This window comes from Hippichthys cyanospilos, chromosome 10, assembly GCF_059441005.1.
Source record: "Hippichthys cyanospilos isolate Australia breed blue-spotted pipefish chromosome 10, RoL_Hcya_1.0, whole genome shotgun sequence".
Classification (NCBI taxonomy): Eukaryota; Metazoa; Chordata; class Actinopteri; order Syngnathiformes; family Syngnathidae; genus Hippichthys; species Hippichthys cyanospilos.
The window spans coordinates 20,216,019-20,242,107 of NC_142378.1; the positions used below are offsets into that span (position 1 = coordinate 20,216,019).

The following is a 26,089-nucleotide window of genomic DNA, read 5'->3' on the forward strand; positions in this document are numbered from 1 at the left end:
CTGCCAATCCAGGGGCGCTGTCCCTGATGTCCACGTGAGGTCGCAGAGGTGTGTCAAACATGGCCTTACTGAAATCCTCCTACACCCGAGTTTTTTCCTCGGCGACTGCCAAAGCTGCATTCTGCTTGGCCAGTCCGGACCTATCAGCTACCTTTCGAAGTCCCACAGGCCAATAAGGCCCGATAGGATTTCTTGTTCAGCTTGATGGCATCCCTTACCGCTGGTGTCCACCAGCTTGTTTGGGGATTTCTGCCACGACAGGCACACAATGGAGGCGTGGAACATGGTTCACTCAGAGTCAATGTCCACCGGCTCCAAAGGGACATAGGAGAAATTCTGCCGGAGGTGGGAGTTGAAACTCCCGATGGCCAGACGTTCCCAGCTGACCTTCACGATACGTATGGGTCTGCCAGGTCTGATCAGCATCCTCCCCCACCATCGAAGCCAAGATAACGCCAGGTGGTGATCGGTTGACAGCTTCGCCCCTCTCTTTACCAGAGTGTCCAAAACATGCAGCCACATATACGATGAAACAACCGCAAAGTTGATCATCGAACTGCGGCCTCGGGTGACCTGGTGCCAAATGCACATATGGGCATCCCTGTGTTTGAACATGGTCTTTGTTGTCATAAATCCATAATGAGCACAGAAGTTCAATAAGAACGCACCACTCGGGTTCAGATCGGGGCAGCGTTCCTTCCATTCACACCCCTCCAGGTCTCACTGTGGTTCCCCATGTGACCATTGAAGTCCCCCAGAAGAAAGAGGCAGTCCCCAGAGGGTGCACCCTCCAGCTCAGGGAATCCGGTCTTTTCTATTTATTTTATTTATCATAGAGGTCTATGAGCCGTGCTTAGTCTGATCCCTTACCTAGGACCTGTTTGTCATGGGTGACCCTGCCATTGGCATGAAGCCCCAAACAACTTAGCTCCTGAGATCATTGGGGCACGCAAACCCTTCCACCACATTAAGGTGACGGCCCACAGAGGGGCTCGATCTATTTTTCTTTATTTTTGTGTGTGTAATATATTACACTACTGTGTTGCAGCAAAAATTAAGGCAGTACTGTAATTACATTACTTTTGTAATGCTTTAATTCCAACACTGTCTATCATGAATGTTCTGATGTTATTTAGTTAAATTATTTTAAGTTTTGCTCATTCATTATTTGGGATTTTTCAGCTACCTGGTTTACTAATGTTTTCCAAGTAAACTATACTTGTATGGGTTTAAAATGTACACCACACCCCCAGTGTTCTATCTTGTTGACCGACAGTGGAATAAATACACGTCCCACCCAAATCTAGCACCAAGCACAGGTTGCTTGGTAACACTACCTCCCCAATACACAATTTGAACACTGGAAGATGCCTCCAGAATTGATATGCTGTCGTGTAAACACATATGAATATAGATACACATGTGGTACTCTAGTAAAAAGATGTTATTTTTTGGCGATTTAGTGCATTGACAAGGACATAGGCCCACGTTTGACAACAATAAGCCAACCTAACATCTGTCCTTGCTCCGGATTGCCAAGAAACTTTGGCCATTTGGTTACAAATGTAGTTTTTTTGAGGGAAAAAGTGAAAGTGTCATTGGGTCTGAAATGTTTGTCAAACTGACTATTTGCCTTATATGAGCTACTGGGGGTCTGCGTAGTAGAACAGCTGCACAAGCTTATTTGAAAACATAACGTTCCCAACGGTTGACGGGATGAGTGTTTGACATGCTGTGAATGAGAAAAGAGCATAGGCTGACAATACATAGGACGTGCATATGTATGCATGCTATTTTTGTCCTGGTCGTCTTTGTGAGAGTGCTCTGAGAATCTCTGACTGATGTGTCCTCTATGCTTGATTGATTCTGAAATATAGAAAAGATGTTGATGTGTGAAAGCTACCAATTTATAAGCCTTCATCTTTCAACTTCAAGATGTCTGCCCACACCGTCAATATGAAAGCTGAAGTTCAGAGCTAAAGATGGTGATGTCTCGCAAAAGGCCAACTGTGTCAAATCCTCTTTGTCTCCGTTGCCTTATTACTTCTGTGAAGCAGAAAAGTGGTGTTGTTTTCATCCATGACAGTTGTTTAGTTTGTGTGTTCATTAGCAGGATCACATCAAAACTAGACTGCTACTTTTTATGAATGTTTGTGAACACGTACTAAAAATATAGTAGCAGTACACTTTCTCAGATTTGCCCATTAATATTTGACACGTAATGAAAGTGCGGAGTCACGACCATCACAGAGAACACATATATACAGCTTTAACAAATTAGCAGCGCTCGCTATACCAATCTAGCATCAACACTGTAAACAAAGCTAGCTATGTCCGCTACATTTGTAGCATGGCTTTTGCATCATAGAATCTTACTCATAACCCTTAATGTAGATTAAAAAAAATAAATTAGTTGAACTATTATGCTTAGGTATTATGAGATATTAACATCCTTTTAATTTTAGGAGATATTCTGCCATAGTATTTGTTACTCATCTGAATAACAATGTGTTTGAAATTAATGTATTAATAGAACAGTCAGTCCGCGCTATAGAATCCAAATAGGCATGCTAATATTTAGTCAAACACAGCAGGAGTTGACTTCGCTTCATGGAACTGTTTGTTTCACGAAGAAATTCATTATCATTATATTTCAGTGAGGAAATGTCTGTATTTTGACCTTCAAAAAAAAAAAAAATCACATGATAGATGTTTCTCCAAATTGTGCTACTCCCCTGTATGCACACAGTAAAAATCATTTCAATTTCACATTCCTTTTGAGTTGATATGAACTCACATCTTGTCAATTGATTTTTTCTTTCGGGTACTTTACTGTTTTCTATAAAGCTCCCGTAAGAGTTGCTACCTCCATATCCATACTTTTTTTTTTTTTTTTTTCCCTACATTGCTCTTCATTTTTTGGTGTAATGATTGGCTCCAATTACATTTGGTTTAAGGTCGGGTTGTGTCAAAATTTGGGTTTCTGAAATACTCGGGATATGGGAACGCTTTAGCAAAGATGCTTATGTTAAGTCTTATGTTATGTTACCCTGTTTGAAACCGAGATAGATAATGGATAATGTCATGATACAAATTGACATAATTTCCGCTGTCCATAAAACACATTGAATTTGTCACTCATCACAGCAATAACATAATTGATTTCCTCCTTGTTCCTAAAGTCTGATTTTCTCCGTTTATTTACGGAGGAGAACCCAATGTATTCAAACTACGCCCCATAGTAAGTAACAATGTGGTGATCTTTTTTATTTTCTTCCCCCTCCCACTTGGGGGAATAGATGGTATCACAGCACATATTATTCAACCATCCGTCCATTTTCTATAGGCGCTTGCCCATACTAGGGTCGTTGGCTTGCTGGAGCGTGACCCAGCTGTCTTCTGGCAATAGGCGGGGGACACCTTGGACTGGTTACTAGCCAATCGCAGGGCACACAGAGACAAACAACCATTTGCACGCACAATCATTCATATGGGCAATTTGGGGTGTCTAATACACCGACCATGAGGAGGAGACGGGAGTGCCCAGAGAAGATCCACGCGAGCACAGAAGAACACGCAAACTCCACACAGGAATGCTGAGGCCAGCTGGAATTTGAAGTATATGTTATTATTACTTTAAAATCAAAAAGAGCCAGAATACTTTCAGTTACGAACATGCACAGAATGCACACTAGTGACCCATTAAAACATTACCATATATTTGGGTTAGAATAGGGTTACTGAGGGGTCTTAGCTCATTTGAGTTAATGTCCCTATTTCCATCAAAATTAAAAGACCTGAATATTGTTTTTTAAAGGGGTTGTTGTCAACATCTAAATGCAGCCGTTCAAACCACTATATTCTCACCCTGGCAGAGGTCTGCATCCTGTATTAATAATTCTGTGTCTGCATTATGTTGGCTTTGGTCTACTATTTACTCTTCTCGACATTTTAATTCCCCTCTGAAGTTAACTTATCTCATGACCTTGATCAAGAACATTAGGTGTGTGCAACTTTGTGGATTGTTTTTTTTGTGCGTGTGTTTGTGTTGGTAATCACTGAATTGAAAAATCACATGTGAACTTCTTATCACCTTGGGGGAAAGTGTCTATATTTTTTTTCTGCCCTCATCCCACACTGTGATAATTCTGTTTGGAAGCAATGGCACTGTACCACGTCTAGAGATGGGCAGAGAAGAAGGTACCATTTAGATAAAACAAATTGCCAGCTGCCAAACAGGAGCAGCCACTGCTAAGATTAAACCTGGGGGACGATTTTTTCTCAAGCTTCCTTTTCTATATTTAATTTTTGCATTTGTTTCAGTGGCTGTGGTTATTATAAAGCTGGTAGACTTCTTGTTCTTGTTCAAGCAGGCCTTACGGGCAAGCACTTTCCATAAGAAGTCAAAGAGCATTTTTCTCTGGCCTATAACTATAATGCCATGACAAGCTGCAGTAATTACAATCAATAGTTCAGGACTTTTTCACTCTTTGGCAAGATCATACGTTGCCCCGTTGGCTGGGAGAAGTTGAAAGCAATCTTTAAAATAAGCAAAGAAAATGGTCAAGATAGCGCTTTTGATCAGATTTCAATGAACATGAGGAGGATGGCAACTATGTCAGCTTTTAATAGTTTTTGAAGTTTCCTAGCTTTGCAAGTTAGAGATATCCCCAAAGATTCTTGAGACAACAAGTAGCAAATGAGATAAATGCTTTATGTTCCAAACTGACTATAAAACTGCTGCAACATTTGCCTCACATTCACCGCATTCACTTCTAAACACTGGCCATTCAGAGTTGAATTTGTATATTCTTCTGTTTCTCTGCGTTCTGTGCCCCCCCCCCCCCATAACTGAACTGGAAATCTTTGTGGATGAGCAGTTGTTGGATAGCACGTCGCCTCACGGAAATAAACCCGTAAAATAATAACCGGTTTGAAGGCAATGAAGACTGAGACACAAGTTGCCGATATAGCAATGCAGCAAACATATTTCAGTTGCCCTCGGCACCAACAATCACACTAAGCAGCAACATATACAGTACTTGCAACTTGAAAATTACTGACTTCAAAATTATGGCATAACTCCACCTGGTGAAATTGTGACTGTGTGTGTGTGCGTGTGTTTGTGTTTTTCCCCTCCATGTGCCTTGTTTATTAAATTTGCCATCCACTGCATTCGTATTCAGCAGAGATAGTCACATGCAAATACATACTCCTCTCAATGTTCTTTCTCACCCGATTCACTTTTTTTTAGGGGTTTTTGAGTGAATAGTTCATGCACAGTACTGCCAAATGTTACAGAGTACGAAAATAACTAATGCACTATCTCATCGGGGTGCTACTTACAGGAATGGGTACCTAATGGGAGGAGCTAGACACATTGCAGTCAATTCGTTGCTCAACAGAAAATGGTCACAGCCTTTGATAATACAAAGGGATTAGAAGCACACGCAGGGACAACCTGAACTAAACTCTAAAGGTGTCTTTTATCTGTCGCCTCTTCTGATACATTATGTGCTTGAACAAACACATCAAACTGCCTTTCCTCCCCTGTCTCCGTCCTCTGGGATGAGTCAGACAGCGAAGTTCAGAGAGTTAGCGCTGAGCAGTCTGTCCTGTTTGTTGATTGTCAGGCCCCATTCCTATCACAAACCAGATAGTATCTTCATCTCATCTCGTGCCAGAAATGCTCGCTCACAACAGGCGGCCCTGCCATCCCACTGCTGCAATAGATGCAGCTAACCTGCCATCCCTTCCCACATATCAACCCTGGATCTGCCATCTCCCCTCTCTCTTATCCTCTCCTTATCTCCTCATACCACCTTTCTTCCCGATCCAAACACCCCAAACCCATCAATCAGTCATCTTTGTCCTCCTTAATCTTTTCCTCTCCTAGCATCTGCAAGACTTTTTGTGGCGGAAATGTTTTCCCCATGCATGGACTTTTTGACTGTCGGAAGCCTCAGAAAGTGACAGTGCTGCAGATATTCAGAGGGAAGTGGTAAAAATGACGAGGTAAAGGGATGCGCTAGCAGTCACGTGTTTGACTGTTACATCCTTCACACTGTGTCTCAGTGGTGTAAGTGGAAAAGGGAGAGAGGAAGACAACGCCAGGAAGATGAAAAGTGTGAACACAAAACATGTCGCGTAAGCAGAGAAGTTGTTTACGCTGCGGTGATACCAGCCCATACCCCATTGATTCTGCAGGAGGTGCAAAGAGCAGTCGGCTCTATTTAGCTCAGTGCCCATAGATGACGCAGTGTGCTTCTCTCGGGCGCTACAATGGAGGAAAACACAAGTCAATTAGAACAAAATAGTCTCTTCCTAACACGGGCTGCATGGTGGACAAGTAGTTAGCATGTCTGCCTCACAGTTCTTTTCAGTTAACTCTTTCAGTGTTCAGGATTTTTGTCATGTAAAATATTTAGGTTGTGTGCCAGTGACAAGAATTCTTATTCACTATGTTTTTTTTTTTTTAAATGTCATGGCCAGCGCGCCTCTTAATTTTATGCCAATTGAACACTGTCGTAGTGTTATTTTGCCATCAAAAACACATTTTCACTGTTTTTGTTCATGGTTTATCGAGGAGAAGGACCCTTGAGATGTTTCGGATGCTACTAAAAAACGTTTTGTGGCAAAGTTACTTGAGCAGAAAACACATCTTCGCATAGCATGGTGTCCCTCAAATTACTGTACCTATTCTCAAACAGTGATTACTAAAGAACGGAATAAGGTAGAATCTTTCTTTCTTTTTCTATGTGAAGAATGAAATCCAATCTTTCATAAGTTATGATCAATTTCTTTATAGACATAAAATGCAGTATTCTCTCGGCCTTAAAAAACGTGTCAAAATGCTCAAAATAGGCTGGCACTCTAGGGGTTGCCTCTTCAGAAAATGCTTGGCATGGAATGAGTTAAAAGCTGCATGTATAAGGCTTTTATGATAAACGCCTGCATTAATTTGATTTCCTGTGAGACAACGGTTTCACAAAGACAACGACCCAAAATGTCTAAATGTTCCTCAGCCGAGAGGAAAGGTTTTCTGTTGTGTTTCTCTTCAGATCTTCACGGTCAAGCCATTCATAAAAGTTCATCTTTTGCCACATCTGTATTCAAAAAAATTCTGTCAAATAAATGAAAATATAATGATCGACTGATAAACATCAACTTTGGCCCCTGAATGTCATCATGTGTAGATAAACTGAAGGTCATCATCATTTCCTGATGGCATTCATGATGTAGTTTTCTCTCTTTTTCTTAATGATTGTATCAATGTTATGTGGTTATTAATATTATGTGTGAAGATGCAATGTTTATTTTTTTTCCACAAAAAAGGAGAAAATCCAATCTTGTTTAGGTCATGCATGAGGATAACGGAGAGGGACTCCACGAGTACAATTTCGGTGCGCTCTAAAACAGCCTCTCTAAACCCTCTCTTTTTATTTGATTCAGAAGTGTCTGATTACATGAACATTCCCGTCCTAGAAAGACAAAAAAAAAATCAGTGTTAATCTGTGTTTGTGTATGATTAGTGCATGTGTGACAACGCATTTTGTGTGTCATGACATTCTGCAAGATATTTTGTAGATGAGAAGTGAAGTGATATCTCAAGTGCAGTCCGAAACTGCAACCTTAGGGTAGGACAGGCTTAAATATAAGCATTTTTTACTTCAGCCAGTGCCTTTTCAGTCACTGTTTAAATTCATAATTGTACTGTATTTTGATAATTGTGTGATTGAATAAAATAACTAAATAATAACCAACAAACCTTCTCACAGCAATCTTCTCATAGCAAACATTGTTTCATTGCAAGCAGTGCAATGATTAATAGTATGACGAGTGATTAACAGACGCCTAATCAATAATGTTGAACATTTCCCTTTCACTTTTGCAGGCAGAGGCTTCCAGCCAAAAACGTGTATTACTACCGCTGCCCCGACCACCGACGCAATTACGTCATGTCATTTGCCTTCTGCTTTGACCGAGAAGACGATGTGTACCAATTTGCCTACTGCTTTCCTTACACCTACTCTCGGCTGCAACACTACCTGGCCAACCTGGAGAGCAGGAATCTTCCTTACCTGCGGAGAGAACAGCTGGGCCTCAGTGTGGTGAGTTGAAGATGGGGAGAATTAAGTGTGTTTATCGCATGGGAGTGCTGCAGCCCTGAGGTCAGGGTTTGGGTGGAGTGTGTGTATGTGAGGGTGTGCTGGGAATTAAATGAGCCAGATTGGTAGTTTGGGTGGTCATAATGTCACTCTGTCCTGTTATCATTACCAATGTTGCTCGCTAGATTACCAGTCCCTAAACGTGTGTGTGTGTGTGTGTGTGTGTGTGTGTAAGTGCGTGTGCCTGCATGTGTGTGTGTGTGTGATTGAATGTGTCATGTGCAGCGCTCTCACCTCTTTGGTAGCAGCAAGTGTATCATGTGCGTCGCCTCCAGTCTCGTCTGCTCTTATCAAATAATTGTAGGAGAAAAACTCATTAGAAATGCTTGAAAGATTACGACTTTAGCTTGTGTCCTGCTAACATTTGTCAAGGAAAGCTTGCCTTCATGGGGCGAATTATGAAAGAACCCCCATTCGCACGGTGCACCTGACCATAAAATTGAGATGACAGGAAATGTTGAAATCGTAGCGTGGGAATGGTTAACAAATTCACTGCCATTAATAGCGGGAGATGTCAAAAAATATATTTCATTGGACTGGCAGTGAACAAGGTAACTCATTCAGTACCATTGACAGCCATAGGTTGAAATCCTTTTTAAATTGGCCAGCAGTGGATGGATTAAAGATTTGTGTTATAGTTCATGCTTCTTTGCTTGAGACCTGAAATATAGGGTTATCATTGCAATTTTAGGGGTGATTTCTGAACTTCGCAGTGATCAGTAGAGAGGAGAGGTTTTTGCACTACCAGGTCAAAACATTAGTTTCACAGTTTATGATATTTCCCCTATAACCTCTTGTTTGAATCTGGCTCATGGCACCAATTGAAATGTTTTGTGGAATCATTCACCAGTTCCTTATATCTTTTACTCAAAATATTCTACTAATACTAACTACCTGAAGAATGCATCTCCTCAATCTATTAAAGCAGGGGTTCTCAAACTTTTTGGAGTGAAGGACCCCTTTTAGAAAGCAAATTTTCCAAGGGCCCCCATATGCAAAAATTACACATCTTACTAAGTGTACACACATTGTGTGGATTAAATCAATCATAGAACTGAAATACAACTATTCCTTTAAGTAAAAAACATTGAGTAGATGCAAACAAGTAGGATTATCAGTGCCATACATTTGCACGTGCTAACATTTACTAAAAGGAAATACCTACCACAAACGAAAATGCTAATGACCTAAACACATACCAGGCAACACTATATAACATGCTGAAGATAAAAACTAACATTAGCTAGCATGTTATCTGCAGAAACAAGTTGATCCAACAAACGACTAATTTTGGGTATATGAGCATAAAGGACAACATTCCAATAAGGAAAACAACTCACAGACACTTGTGGGCCAGATCTCACAAGGGGAAGGAACAACGCGTCCGCACCGACAGCAGCTGCTCCACACTGTCCTTCCCCACCACAAAATGTACTATCAACTGTGGCCATAGGTGGCACCAAAAAACAAAGACTAAGCCAAGAAAGGCACAAATATGTAACTGTTAAAAGATCAACTATATCAGTTCCAAAATACGCAAATTATTTCACGGACCCCACGTTGAGAACCACTGTATTGAAGGGGTGAGGGGTGAGGGGTGAATTCTTGCAAGTGTGTACACACATTGTACAGAACACAACTCATCAGTGTTCGTAGAAGGTTTCGGAAAGATGTGTGACATTTGCAAACAGCTTTAACAGTTATTATTTTGAACATGCACTCTTTTTTTTTTTTGCAACAACAAAATCTGTTAGTGTTTGTAAACACTTAGCATCATATGATGCCAATGACTGTTTTGTAGACATGGACGAGCCAATTTTTCAGAATGCTTTTTTTCTTCTGCAACAATATTCATTGAACTAAGATTTGAAGCCTGGGTTTGGGTTCCAAAAAAGTGTCAAGATTTTGAGTTGGGATTTCATGTGAGGGAAAGGGGGCTAAATTTAAGGTCTGGAGCCAAAGCTAAGGATTCCTCCAATGAATGGGGTTTTAAATTAGGGTAATAAAACGAGGTTAGGGTTTAAATTATGTTTCAAAATAGCGTGAGTGTTTCACACCAGGATTATGATTCTAAATTAGGGTCTGTGTGGTTGCGCCCATTTTTGCATGAACGTTCCCTCATTTTTACTTCATGCTTGAAGCCGTGTCATTTGTCGGAGTGAGGCAGAGGGTGAGCGAGGAAGGACAGACACGCTTGGTTTGCCTCAGTATTAGTATTCATAGTCATAGAGAGCTTTTATGGCCGTATTTTTCTCTTTATGTTCTCCGGGCCTGGGTGGCAGACAGCGGAGTCCGGCCCCCTCATATCTCTTTCTGTCTGCTCTATCAGCCCCCCACCCCCCCCCACCCCCCCCCCACCCCACCCCGCCCCACGAGAAGCAACAGCCCCTTTCTCACCGTATCCTGGACTCCCTGTCTCTCGCTTATCTCATGCATATATGCAACCCTAAACACTCAGACGGGTCATCAGAGATCGGATGAGGGGAGCTTTCTCGTTTCGTCAAACTGTAAAAAGACAGGTCATTTGTTGTGTGTGTTTGTTTAATTCATTCATTTATTTATTTTTTAACTAGACTCATTTGCAGGGACGTGTTCACCTTCAAATGGCTGCACTTATCTTGCGAGGATACAAATAAGAGTCGGGGCCATTTGTGCTTACATTCTTCTTGGTAACTGACTAATTTGTTTTCTGTAATGTATTCCCATGAAGCAAATCTGAGAGCAGAGAGTGTTGTTTGTACCTGGTGCCCTCTATCCATTTTATGAAGCAGGTACTTTTACATTTTCAGACCGAATAATGTGTTTTATGTTTTGTGTCAGTGAGACAGACCAAATTGACTTCGGTAAGGTTGTTAATTGAGAAACTGGGAAAAGGTTTGGGAGGATTCCAAAGGGCAAGCCAGAAGCATTTGAATACAATTTTCAAGCCAGTCTCTCAACTATTGATTCACCTTCACTTTCACCTCATTTTTATCTTTCCAATTGAGACAACAAAGGCCATTCCAATACCAGGCGTTCAGTAACAGTGGATGAATTTGCCCGGTCTTTATTGAGTTTTCCTCACAAGAACCGAGCAACAAAAATGATGACTGATAGTAGTGTTGAAGCTTTATGACCCAGTAAAGCCTGAACGTCTATATACAGGCATAAAACGACAATTTCGACAACCCCGCATTGAAATTCAGACTGCGATAGTCAGCATGAACAATTTGATGAGTCTTCCTTCTGAAACTTTTCGAAATAGAAATGTCTATGCTGTCTCTTGAATAGAAAGGAACCTTTAGATTTGAACTCAACTTGCCACTTGAATCATTTTTAGCACTCTTTCATAATATTCAATCTGTCGTTTTTAATTTTTTGGGGGGTAATCTGCATCAAATGAGATGGGCATCATAATTGATAAATGAATTAACTGAATTGGGGAATTTGATTGACGTACAGAACATTGATGCTGATAAGTAGGTTAGATGATGGGGGGATGGATGTTTCGAATGAATTATTCAATAAACGCACAATTCAGGGTGTAAATTCAGGGTGTGAATTGCACCCCCGTGACCTTCCTGAGGATAGGTTGTTGAGATAATGGTGGAAGGACATTAAATTTTGTTATCCAAAGTGTTTAAATTACTGTAGCTTGAAAGCAAATCTGTACAGGCCTACTAACAAAAAAAAAAAGGGAAACAGAGAGGCTATGAAAAGTGAATCGCATTATAAAGAGGGACTATTTTATTCCCATTTTATTCTCCCCTCTTCCTTGGCAACTTAGTCAATTGGTCCCCATCTGTCTGAATGTTCTATTTTGAGGATCAATATTTGAGTCAAACTCTTTCGTTCCCCTAGTGAGACACATATTAGACCTGTTCAAATACTTAGGAAGCTTGCATTTTATTTTTAGTAATAATAGTATTTCCTTACCTTAAGACAGAACCTGAAAAGCACATTGTTTGGCTAGCCTACCAGGAGATCTTTTAAAAAGTAGCAACCTGAGGGCATGACCCCCCCCCACTGCCCAATGGGAAGGGCAAGGCTATGGCGTTATTAGTCACCTCTGACACAGTGCAGACTCTACCCATAGACTAGATGGGAAGCGGGTGAAGAAGGTGTAAGTGAGAGACCTTAGGGTGGGTGCGGTCCTCCCACATGCTTAAGGTTTTCTCAGCTCTAATACACATGCACGCAAGCCCATTCTTGAAGGCCATACTAGGTGTAAACATGCATGTATATCATGTTCCTTAACTGTTTGACCTAGGGTCACTGACGGTCAAGTGGTTCACTCTCCTCACTGACTTCAGTTCCCACTAAAGTATGAATGCTATGCAGACTCTATGGGCTTGATTACTTGTGTTTTTGTTTTTGTTTTCTACAAAAGTCAACAAACACTCGATTGCCGTTGGAAGCAGTTATTGAAGCTTGGTTGTTTTACCAAACACCGAATTGTTGCACAATTCTAGAACTCTATGAAAAAAAATAAATTTAGCACTTGCATGGTGATTTTGCAAAAGATAATTAGCAATGTCTAATTTTGCATTGGAAAAAGCAGGTCAAAAACAGCCAGGGAAGAAACTTTCCACACATTTTCGAAATGCCAGAAACAATAATTATTGTGGTACAACAATTACTCAGCAATGCAATTTTGGCGTTTCAAAATGAGTTCGCAGTTGACTTGAAGTCAGTCACAGAAAGGAGTCATCTTATATCACCAATAATAAAACTCATTGAAACTCTGGTGTGCTGAACCATCTAAAATCAATTAATCTTCCTCAAAATGATTTGTGTGATCAGTTTTATAATGATGGTTTGCTTCATCTTCTAGCATTTCCAATGACATCACTTCATGTAAAGAATTAATCAACATTTTCTTTTTTGTTTTTATTCATTTAAACGGTCTGGTAGAATGGCTGGTAAGTCCACCGCAGTGACTTAAAATCTCATAGACACTGGTGACCGAATTTATTTCCTAATCCTGTGTGCTATCGATGTTTAGGTAGCATATCTGGATGTGTGCTCAGTGGAAGTGGATTCTCAAGAAGATCATTTCCAATGACATCACTTCATGTAAAGAATTAATCAACATTTTCTTTTTTGTTTTTATTCATTTAAACGGTCTGGTAGAATGGCTGGTAAGTCCACCGCAGTGACTTAAAATCTCATAGACACTGGTGACCGAATTTATTTCCTAATCCTGTGTGCTATCGATGTTTAGGTAGCATATCTGGGTGTGTGCTCAGTGGGAGTGGATTCTCAAGAAGATCCTTGTGCATGAGTGTGTTTGTGTGGAGGACGAGGAGAGGAGTGGAGTGGGCACTGCGACCATGTCTGCCTGGATGCCTCGCTGCCTCTCTCATCCCTTATCTCTGCGTTTGTACACCGTGTGCCAAGATCAATAGATACTCTGGCCATGGAGAGAAGAGAAGGTCAGCAGCCACAAGAATGGAGACACAGACAAAAACGTGCTACAAGCATTCTGGGCATTTTCTTCTAGACATAATTATACAAGATGAGACCTTAGAAGCATGGTTTGGCTTAATGGCATATCCATTCATTTCTGCTTCCCCAGGGAATTAAACATTATGACAATTAGAACTAGGTTAGCTCAGGGGTGGAAAAAGCTATGTGTTTTTAATCTGCCACACAGAGCATTTATTTACATTATCAAGAGTCCTATAACATTTGGAACATGTGAACTTTGTTTTTTGGTAGTTTGTGCATCTGGCCAGGCTCGGTCCCATCCAAATAGTGATTGCCAACAGCACAGTATGTTGTATAAAAAAACCTTATAGATTTGTCTCTGATCTTCTCATCAAAACAGTGATCAGTTAATGTTTATTCAAACTGTCGACTCAATGATCGTCTGATCATGTGCCTATATTTTTATCTTGATCCACACATTTTCTGACCCAAGTACCTATTTGAAAAATCAAATGCTATATGGCGCCCGAACACAAAATGTTCCCACTTGTGGGTGACATGAGAAAGCTGCATTTTGAAGTCACACATGCCAGAGCTAGCTTCACTCTAAAAAAAACGAGTTACATCCCTGCAGAATCAAAAAGTAATATGGCAGCGTTCGCCATGACAAATTGCCAATTTTAATAACCGTAAATAATTAATGGTGGCGTTCTTTGAAAGCGGAGATCTTGACACTGACGCTCTCTTCTGTGAATGGCTCAGTGATTGGTTTGCAATGATGAGAGCCCTCCAGCTGGCGGCCTCTGACAAAGGCCAGTGCCTGAATAGCCAATCAGCTATTTATCATGTCGATGAGGTGATGACTGCCTCGTTAGACCACTTGATTGATGTGAACATCCTCTTTGTATTGTGTCAGTGAGCAGAAAGTACGGGTTGGCTGGATGCAAAGCCAAAGTGAAAAATGTAAGCGTAAACATATATCTATATTCATTCATTTATATGGGAGACAGGTGTTTTTGCTGAGGGGTACAGATGTGAGACGTTTAACCGCCCAACTACAGAGTGGTTTTGTCGCTTTGTTGGCATGCATTCAGGTAAGCATATGTAAGCTGGTGTCACTCAAGTAAGTAAACGCAGTGGTAAATCGCTCAGAAGAGTAGGCCTATTTGCTTTTTCGCCGACATTTCACAAATGCGTTCGCTGTAAAAGACAGCCAATCTCTTGCTTGCATTTAATCAGCTGGTTCAAGTTTAATTCACACCGTGTCGTAAAAGAAAGTTGTGTTTCTTTACATTAACTCACTGATATATTTTTCCTCTCATCATAAGCACAGTGCTTTCTTTGCCTTGGGATTTTCTGCAGCAACTAGCAGGTATTTGGGTTTTTTAAAAAAAAAGTCCTCTTTATCATCTCATAATGTTTATCACTGCCTCCAGCGCCTCGGCGACAGAATGTAGCATCATTACTGGTTTCTTGGCAGCCATTTGCTTCATGCTATTTCTCTTCATTAGTGAGTGCCCCTTATTCTATCACACACTCCTTAGATATGGGCCTCTCAATTGGTTAGTGCTGTAATCGGGAGATGGGGCGGGGTGAAAAAAAACGGAGCTGTTTTTGCCCCTGATGGACAACAAGAAGGATGATTCATCGTGGCAGCAGAAAAGCAGGTTTACTATCGCCAGCTTCTTATCTGCAACCACTGGATCCCCCCTGGATTCACGGGGCTTTATTACGCATCTCCACAGTTGCATCTCTCTCTCTCTCTCTCTACACCATTCCTCCGGCAATGAAGAGCAGCGTAATGAGGGAGAGGAGGTGAGGATCAGGAGTAGCTGGGGAGTGCATTAATCACGGTTGTAAAATGCGTCGCTTGCCGCGACAGGGCGGGAATGCGGGTGCCTGCAGCACGTTAAACTTTGCAGGTGTCGAAGTAGCAGGTCAATGGCATGCGGAGGAATTTGCTGGATGAATAGATTAAGGTGTCACAGGTGAAGCTCTCCGGATATGATGCCGTGCTGACCCTGTGTTGACCCTTATTATAATGTTGGCGTGAAAGCATACAGATTTTGGATGATTCACACAGAGATAATATTTGTTTAGGAAATTGCAATCTATTCTCACTTTAATGGCTTTACGCAATTTCTCTTTCTGTTTGTCTTTACGCAAGAAAGACGACAGCTAATAGCGCGACTAGAGCACGCCTCTGTCAAGGTGGAACAAAAACAAGTTCTATTTTTTTTCAATTCATTGTGTGTCGTACAAGGTTTTCACAGCTTTATAGCCGAGTTCTCTTCCTACCACACCAACATAACCTGACGTAATCGAACATTGGTCTACCATCTCTGCTAATCATGATTAAGTACAGTAAATAATTTTATGATATAGAATTAAAACTCATACATTTTCAAATGGAAAACGGAGGGGTTCCTGACTGCAATTCGTAGATGAATGAAATATGAAAATAGAATAATTAGCTGTTCCATGGGTCCTTGGTTTGCTTAAAGTGAACCTATGGTGCTCTGCTCTGATGTAAAAACAAACATTTAAAAACTGTTGAAAAACTTACCAGTTAGACAATTGATCGGGAGCAGGGGCTCGCACACATCTCAGTCAAATCAGTGAGCTCAAGCAATTGTTTGTGGGCGACATATGCAGGTAAATCAGTCATTGAGGTTAACCATTTTAATTCATTTTCTTCCATTTTATTCACTGCAAATTTGTGTTCATAACTGCAAAAGCACAATCAATCGGCCGTATTGGATAAAAGCAGCACCTTCCATGTTCGCCATGCTGTCGCCCTTATGCAATCCAGGATTTTATTTTTGTCTGATGAACCTGAGTTAGTCTTCCAATTTTCCTTGCTGAATTCCGAATCAGAAACCCTTTTTATATTTCAAATAAATATTAATTTCTTCTTGACTTTTACCAGAATACTCTATTTTAACAAAGACAACAATGATCTGGGGTGGCTTGGTCGAGCAGTGGTTAGCACGTCTGCCTCACAGTTCTGTGATCTTAGTTCAAATCCACCTCAGTCTGCCCTTCCTGTGTGGAGTGTAAATGTTCTCCCCAAGCCCGCATAGGTTCTCTCCCGCACCAAAAAAATATGCTTGGCAGGTGTAGTGGACATACTAAATTGTCCTTAGGTGTGATTGAATGTGTAAATGGTTGTATGTCTCGGTGTGCCCTGCAATTGGCTGTTATCCAGTTCAGGGTGTCCCCCACCTACTGCCCGAAGTCAGCTGGGATAGGCACCAGCAAGCCTGTAACCTTTGTGAGGATAAGTGGTTCTAGAGAATGGTTGATGGATGGTTTAGGAGCAATTTTGGGGCACTTTTTTTACACTATTTACAAATAAAAAGGAACTAGGAAAAGTTCACATTACGAAATTACTTATGTGTTGAATTAATTTTTCAAGTAGAGGTTTCATTGTATTTGGTATTCCTATCTTGCAATGGTTAATATGCATTGGTGGTTAAGGCTAAGAATTAATGTAGACATTTCAAGTGCAGAGATAAGTTAAAAAAATTATGATTTCTTTCAATTTGGTATATTTGGTATATTCCCTAATTATAATAGGGATCAAATCTGCACATTTAGCGATATATTTAAACTAGAACATATGCTTTGTTCGGGTACTGAGGTCAGCAGCTGTTGCAAGGAAGCTCAGACTTTCCTCTTGCCACACTTTGTCCGGCTGATCCAGTGGGCTCCCCAGGTGTTTCCAATCCTTTCCAGCATTTTGTGGGTCATCCCCAGGGCCTCTTCCCAGTGAACCATGCCCAGAACATCTCACCAGGGAGGTGTCCAGGAGGTAAAGCAACCAGATTCCTGAGCCACCCTACCTGGCTCCTCTCTAACAGCTCGACTCTGAGTCTCTACCGGATGATCAATCTTTTCACCCTGTCTTTAATGAAGAGCCAGGACATCTTGCAGTGGGATCTCATTTAGACCGCTTGTATCTGATATAATGTTCTTTCGTTCATGACCCACAGCTTATGACCATAGGTGAGGGAAGGGGTGAGGGTTGGGCTCAGCTTCTTTTAGATTCAAGTTTCAAGAGATTGAATACACACTATAGTCATATGTATAGTTGTACCATGCAATGAAATTGCAATGAAATGTTATTCTGTTCACTTCCTAGAGCAGCAGACTCCATTCCATAATTGATCAATAAATAAATAGCAATAAACAACAGAAAAAAATGTGCTAATAATGTAGTGCAGAATATTATGTAATGCAAAAAAATAAAATAAATACATTTAGCGCAAGATATTGTTTATGCGTCAGTAGGAGGCAGATTAGTTTGTGAGGGATTTGATGAGAATCCGCACGGCTTGTGGGTAGAAGCTGTTTGCCAGTCTGCCAGTCCTGTCCCTCAGACTCCTGTAGTGTCTGCCTGATGGCAGCATTTCAAACAGGTCGTTTTGTGGGTGTGTCCTTGATGATGTTGCATCGTGCAGAACCGTGGTGTGGTAAATGTCCTGCATTGAGGGTAACTCTGCTCTACAGATGCGCTTTGAGGTTTTGATCACACACAGGAGAACCTTCCTGTCTAGTGCCATGCAGTTGCGATGGAGTTGGAGAGGACACTTTAGATTGTGTATCTGTAGAAATTGCCAAGAGTCTTTGCTGACATGCCAAATTTCTTCATTCTCCACAGAAAGTACTGTCTCTGTTAGGACTTCTTGATGATCTGTCGAGTGTTGGGGGACTATGTGAAATTCTCGCCAATGTACAGTAGATGCCAAGAAGTTTGAAAGCTTTCACCCTCTCCACCTCAGTCCCATCGATGAATAGTGGTTTGTGCGGCTCCACCTGCATCCTTGAGTCTATGATCAGGTCTTTGGTTTTGTCCGTGTTGAAGTGAAGATTGTTGCTGCGACACCAGGTCACAAGGTCTGCCACCTCTTCCCTGTATGCTGTCTCAGCCCCACCCGTGATCAGCCCAATGATTGTAGTGTCGTCCGCATACTTAATTTTGGTGATGTTATTTTGGGAGGCAACACAGTCATACCTGAAGAGTGTGTGAAGCAGGGGGCTCAGCATACAGCCCTAGGGTGTCCCTGTGCTTAAGGTCCTGGTGCTGGATGTGCGTTTGTGGACTCTGACTGATTGGGGTCTGCCGGTGAGGAAGTTCAGCACCCAGTAGCAGAGGCGGTGAGCCAGACCAAGGGCAAGGAGCTTCTTTGTCAGATTGTCAGGGATGACAACATGCTTACTTTTCTACAACAGACCGATAAAGAGTCCACATCACAGCAGACATTACACCAATCCGCCTGTCAATCTCCCACTCCATTCTACCCTCTATTGTGGATCAGACTCCAAAATACTTGAACTCCCCTACTTGTGGCAGACCTTAGTTAATACTACCAGAGGTGGCATAATACCAGCACAGACTGACTGTCTGTCGGTCTGTCATCGACAAACACCAATTTTGCCAATGGACAAACGAATGATGGAAGTGCTTTGAAAAATGACACAATAATAACGTCAAAAAGTGTTTTTTCCCCAGTGAGCCGAGCAGCTGCATTTTTTTGATATGCCATGGAGAAAGTTGCTTCTGGTTTGAAATGAGGAATAAGGTCTACTGCCGCTGATGGTATGGATGGGTATTATTTCAAAGACATGCACAGTGGGTACATAGATGGTAGACTTGGGAGTGTGTGACAATCTGTTGATTGTCAGCAATAAGCCGAGGCTACAGGAGGCCATGACGGACAAAGGTCGGGTTGGTGTGTAGAGGCCCTTTTAATGACTCCAGTCTCATCGTTAAGACTGAAGAACCATTCAAAAGACTTAGTTTGTTCATGAACATCACATCACTTGAAACAATTCTCATTATTAGAAACATCAGGTGTGTTGTAGCAGGACATTGGCACCCGAATACCAGGATTGAAAACGATTGACTGATTGTTTGCTTTATATGTAATACCACCTATCTCCTCACAATAAGTCAAGTATTGCAAAAATAACAAACTGTGTGAGTGTGTAATGTGTGTAGGAAGGGAGAGGTTCTTTGGTTCAATAGAGGATACCTATAGTTTTGGAAATTTTTCATTAAACATTTTCAATTTAAGATTTCCAGCATAGTTTTGATCAATTTTGCTATTATGTTATTATTATATCCACTTCTCCTCACAAGAGTCAAAGACTTGCTGGTGCTTATCTCAGCTGACTTTGGGCTGTAGGCAGGGGCCACTCTGAAAGGCACACAGAAACGAACAACCATTCACACACCCAATCACACTAACGACAATTAAGCATGTCCAATACACCTGCCTGGAGTGTGGAACGAAGCCGGAGTGTTTGGAGAGAACCTACGTGGACCCGGGAAGAACATGCAACCTACACCCTAGGTGGATTTGAACATAGGTCTCTGAACTGTGAGGTGAATGACCTAACCACTGCTCCCCCGAGCTGTCCAGGTAAGAATAATCTTTTTGGATAATTGTAATCATAACGTGACAATTGACTCTTTCCCTTCAAATACACCACAATGTGCCTTCTGAGCTCATCTGCAAAGCTTTGCACTGTGTAGTTAAAAATGTTTTCTGCCTTTCTGACGGACTGACGAACCGGAGACTGTTGGGGAAGCCTGTCGTCACTTACAAACACAGTCTGGTTGAACAAACGAGAGAGAGAGCCCCCCTTTATTGTTGCAGGACTGACTAATTGATGGGTCAACAACATTGCATTATACTGACGAGGTGTTGCCGCACGGCAAAATTTAACAATAAATGAAAAAAAATCTGGATTCTTGTATGACATCAGGCCCTGCCAAATCACATCCGCAATCAGTTCACCACAACTTCAAAATCACTCTCCAGCACGATTGCAATTTGGTATGGTGGACATACAATAATGGAAGATGGGCGTGGCACTGACTACTGTCGGACTAGCAAAAAAAAGAAAATGTCCAAAGATGCTCACCTCTGATTCAAACAAAAATTTGTTACTATTATTACTAGACTGGTTTCCACCATCCTTGTAAACCGGCTACCTCTAAGGCTAGCTGGTGGCAAGTGCCTCTCGTAATAAATTTCTTTAATGATTTAATTTGGCAGGTTTATAAAAACATCCTTCTCTGTGATTTCTCACATTTATCGTACAGGAAGTCAAAATTAGTTGTTCAAGCCCCTTAGTAATGATTGACATATCTTCCAAAAATCTCATCAAAAATTCAGCTTGGAAAAGTCATAATCCACACATGACCTTGATGAGAAACTACAACATAGATGATCATTGTAAATGCATCCTTAATGTTGGCAGGTCAAAATGTTTTTGAAATTAAAAAAAAAAATCTCCCCTACGAGAAAGTATTGATTTTACCAAGTCAAAAAATCAAACATTTCAGACATTACAAATAAATGAGGAACCAATTGCAGTGTAACCACATTTACCAATTAAAACTTACAACCTAAACTCTCTTGTAGTTGCTGAAACTTCTGAACCACCTTTCGGTTAATTTTCCTTGTTTTTGTATGATATCTTACTAAACTCTATTCCAGAGCATACTGATAAGTGATGGATGGTTGACAAAAGAAAAAAAAATGAAAGGAAGAAGAATTACGTCTGAGAGTGAGGTTTTGTGCTGCAGTCAGCAGACTCTTTCTGCATGTCCCACACCTCTCATCCTCCAGAGGTTATTCTATCGCCATCCTTGCAGCTGTTCTAGTCGTCGATCTGTCCTCTTCTGCCACTGGATATTTACTCTGCCTGCTTTCTTGATGACTCGGAGGATGGAGCGGCGAAGAGGGAGCGCTCACTCCATCTCATTTGGGCGTCAGCGGGCGTCTTGTGTCCCTCGAGGAAAACAAAGAGGAGAAGCAAACAAATAGCATTCAAGGCTTTTAATAAATCAGAATACACCTATCTGACAGTGTAATTGCTTTCCATTGCCTGGCCCAAATTCACCAGCATGCGGAGAGGAAGGTGATGGGGTGGGGGGTGTCAGGGAGAGGAATGCAGAGCAAGTCATACTGTAGATCATTTGTTCAGGGGGAAAGAATGAAAATTAATGAAAAGAGAGTTGCTCGCCCCCCAAAGGCAGCCATGCTTGAAATTCTCTTTGAGGAAAACCTAATTTGTTTTAAATGGGCAAAAAACATATTTCTCGGTGAGAAGGGTAGCGTGGAGTGTTCGTCTGCCTGTCTGACTGTCTTTCTAGCTTGGGGACGTCATGCTCTGAATAACTCAGCTGAGAGGAAGCAAAACATAGGCGCTCGTTAATAACACCACTAACAGCATTCTCTTTCTACATGACTGCGTGACATTTGTCCCTTCTAAGATGTCTGAACACATATGCAGCATGTGCTGAAGTTCCCGAAAGTTACTTGCAAAAAACAAGCTTTTTGCCTTGTTCACATTCCCTATTCAAATCCAAATAGTTGGGAACATGAAGTACAATCTTGAACTTTGCATATGTGTCATTCCATGGAATCCTTTGCCATTTTTTTTTTCATTCTGTCTCATTCAAAGTCTCACAAAATAATCTGTCTTTGAATAATGTTTGTTTTTACTCCCCCAACTTCAAATCTGATGACATATTAAACTGCTCATTGGCTGACCAGCTCAGGCAACTGCAATTTGAGTGACTAAATGAAAAGCAACAGGCAAATTGTTATCAGAGTTAGAGAATACTTACATGAAGTCTGGCCACATAAAGTATGTACTAATTGCTTGTCACATTCCAGTGATTCAGCGAAAAATATCCATCCATCCAATTTCAATAGCAGCTTATCCTCACTATGGTCACTAGCTTGCTGATGCCCATCCCAGCTGCCATTGCCAAGTAGGCAGGGGACACCCTGGACTGTTGGCAGCCAATTGCAGGGCACACAGTGATGAACAACCATTCACGTACCCAACCACACCTAACGACAGATTAGAGTGTCCAATAAACCTACCATGCATCTCTTTGGAATGTGGCAGGAAGCCGGAGTGCCATGGGGTAACCCATGGGGAGAAAATGCAAATTTAACAAAGGGAGGCCGGAGCCCGCTGGAATTCAACTCGGGATTCCACCTAGCAAAAAATATACTTCAAGAAAAATAAGTGTAACTTGTTTTGTTTTGTTTTTTTCAAGAAAGGGACCAGAAATATTTACAGAAAAGTAAATGAGTCAACTTACTTTTGGCCTCGGCAGTGGATCTGAGTTATGACACTTCTTGTGGTTATGTGTCTTTGTCTTTCTCTACCAGTGCTTCTCAAATAGTGGAGCGGCCCCCTCCTGGGGGGTGCAAGGACATGCTGGGGGAGGGGCATGGATGACATCAAGAAAAAGGATTTCATTTTGCCATGTGAAGTGTCATTGTGCTCAAATATGGATTGGCATCTGTATTATAGTATTATTATTATTATTTAATGATATTATTATTATTTTATTTATTTATTTATTTATTATTTCATTTAGGTATGGTTAAAAATCAATTGTGTTGTGTTATCAAATGTGCAGGACAATCTGCTTTGGTAAAAAAAATAAAGTTAATTGTTATGTGCATTTGTACATTTTTGTCTCATGGATACAAATAGAGATGGAATGGAATATAAATATACTCGAGCTATTCTTGAAAATGCACCAAAAGTCATTTCACATTATGAAGCATCATCCACATCATAAATCTAAAAAATACCAATATATGTAAAACTACATGCCTACAATAAATCATCCAAATCATAAAACAGATTTCGTTTTAAATACATTTTAATATAATTCGAATAATTTATTCACAATGCAGATGACTTATGTATCCCATCTACAATTAAGTTAATTCTTTAATTAATGAAAAGCAAACAAACAGTAAATCCGTTTTTTTTTTTTTTTTTCCAAACTTTGACTGGTACTGCATGTTATCTCTGCAAGAGAACTTAATAGTAAAACAGTGAAAATGTCACTGCTAATTATTGAACTATTGTATGTGTTCAGCAAACAATAAGAGTGCGGACACAGAGGTCTTGCCTGATCAGTACAAGTCTTTTTTTGTCAATGTGATATCCAGATGATTGAATTGAGTCAATATGCTGAGCGATAAGCCACATGAAGCCCAAAGCCAAGGTTGACAGACAGGTGACGGTTAAAGGAAATGATTGGCGACTTGCCGCAGTGGTATCCTTGCCTTGAGTCACAGAGCTCACCTCTCGGCAAGTGCATGGCAACTCTCAATGAAGCAGGTCACATGACATTAAATCCTTGACCTCACTCCATGCTAAGAGCTCTCAGCATCCACTTATTCTTTGTTGTAGGATTGTCCTTCAAGTGTACTATTATAGCGTATGAATGTTTTAAGCAGTTACAGTACAGTAAAGCACGCGCAAAGTAATGTTACCGTATTTGTCCGTGTACAAGTCGAGTTTTTTCTCTCATTTTCAAACCCCATATCAGGGGGTGTCCAATAAACAGAATAAGAATGTCATTGTATGGTACAACTACACATATGACAATAAATCTCTTGACTCTTTACTTGACTCATGACTCTTATCACTTCATACATAAATTATAATTCGAAACAGAACGATTTTTTTTTCACATATCTGAGTTTGAATACCTTTAATTCGAACGTAAAATAAGTGATATAATGGCATTTGCGAGGTTTAAAATGATTACATATACCTCTAATTCGATATATCACTGCTTCTCAACCTTTGTTCAGTGATGTACTCCCTGTGAAATGTTTTTAGTTAAGTACCCCTTAACCAGTGCAAACATAAAGAAAAGGGAAAAAAAAGAACATTAAAACATGCTATCAGTGTCTAATTGATTAAACTTTAGAATCTTTCAAACGTCATTTATATTGTTAAACAAAAAATAATCAACATAAAGCGTCCTCTTTTGGATCATAGAAGAGATCTGGTATCAGCAAGAAAGACCTTAATTATTAAGAAATATTTGTCCACCAAAAATAATCAACATAAAATGTTGGACCTCTACTCAAAAAGAAATAATTATAGATAAGGATTTGTCCACTGAAAAATATTAAATGCAAAGCTTCCTGTTTTGGGATTACAGTAGAAATATATTCCATAAAATAAATCATTAACTTATTAATAAACATTTGTCCACAAAAAATAAAGTGTCGGACTGGCTCTCAAATATAAATAATTATACTGTAAATAAATAACTGTCCACAGAAAAATATTAAACACAAAGAGCTCTCTTTGGGTATTACAGTGAAGATCTGTTCGATAAAATAAATAATGAACCTAATTACTAATAAATATTTGTCCACAAAAAATAATCAACATAAAATGTTGGATCTGTTCTCAAAAAGAAACCCGAACCGTTAATTCAGTACAGTATGCATCCGTTTAAGAGTGTTTGCACAGACCTTCACAAAAGTTGCCTCATTTTTTTCGTCAGACTTGAATCATTATGAAAAGGAAAAGACGACTTCACTTGTCTCCTTCAGCCACTAGACGTGTGGTTGAACAAGCCAGCATGAATGTGGGCATGTAGGGGGGGAGAAACAGCTAAGGGCACCCTTCTATGCTCTGACCTCGCCACAGCCTTTACTTGGGTAGGGAAGGCTTCTGTAAAGAATTTCTGGAGACCTCCATTTCAAACAAATTAGACAGGTCTGAAGATAACTACCCATGGAGGAGTAATGAGTATGTTTGCGCAAATTTCGAGTAGAGTGGAGAGGATGGCTGGCATTTAAATGGGTGGAGTTATTTGGCGTGTCAAATAGTGATGTTAACTTTGAAGGCATTTCGTCCCATCCCCTCACCCCCATAACCGCAACAATATGGTATTTGATATATGATGAAGAAATGTGTCGAAAAGTACCGTACGTACTTTTGTCATTTTAAAAACGCACACCATGTGTTTTAATTGGACAGTCATGCGGTGTGTCATCATTGAAGTCAGGGGTAGACTTATGCTCACATTTTTGTATAATTCACCCAAAATGAAGTAAAAAAAAAAAAAACAAAAACAAAAAACGGGGGCGGGGCAATTTATACACGAGGTCCACTTGTACATGAAGAAATACGGTACACTTTTCTTGCTGCTGGCATATATAGATTTCCTTCCCTACTGTCTGACAGTTTTTGGCCTTTCCCAAGAATGTTTTGGTTCATATTCGGACTCTTCACCCCCACTTCGGCTCAGCCACCGACTCAGACCAGCAGCTCGGCACACCCGGTCCTGTAGAGCGACGATAACAAACTGGTCCATCCAAGCGATTGATCTTTTCATGCCTTCCCAAACATAGACACACCTTGTTCTCATTCCAGAATCTTCTTTTCTTAAACTATTCTTCATTGTTCCATGCCCTAAAAATATGTCATTTTGCACTTTTATTTATTTATTTTTTACTTGTAGTGTGGAGGTGATAGATGCCAGTATCTCTGTCTCTTTTATGTGGTGCCATGCCTCTTCATCTGGACACCTCTGCACCTTTATATTGTGATTTAGTGCCTCTGTTCAGTCACTTGATTGTCTTGAGCAGGTCCCAGGCTCACTGAAAGAATTGTGGCTTGATTTTCATCACAGTCTCAGCAGAACAGAGTGC

General features: G+C 40.6%; 1 protein-coding gene across 2 annotated transcripts in view; it reads left to right on the forward strand.

Annotated features, from left to right (window-relative positions):
* The window catches only part of agbl4 (AGBL carboxypeptidase 4), a 434,905-nt gene that overhangs the window by 217,419 nt on the left and 191,397 nt on the right, over positions 1–26,089 (forward strand). For both annotated transcript variants that reach the window (XM_088425984.1, XM_088425985.1), the window contains one exon: positions 7,895–8,111. In XM_088425984.1, the coding sequence (XP_088282110.1) occupies positions 7,895–8,111 (217 nt within the window). The remainder of the gene's footprint in view (positions 1–7,894; positions 8,112–26,089) is intronic.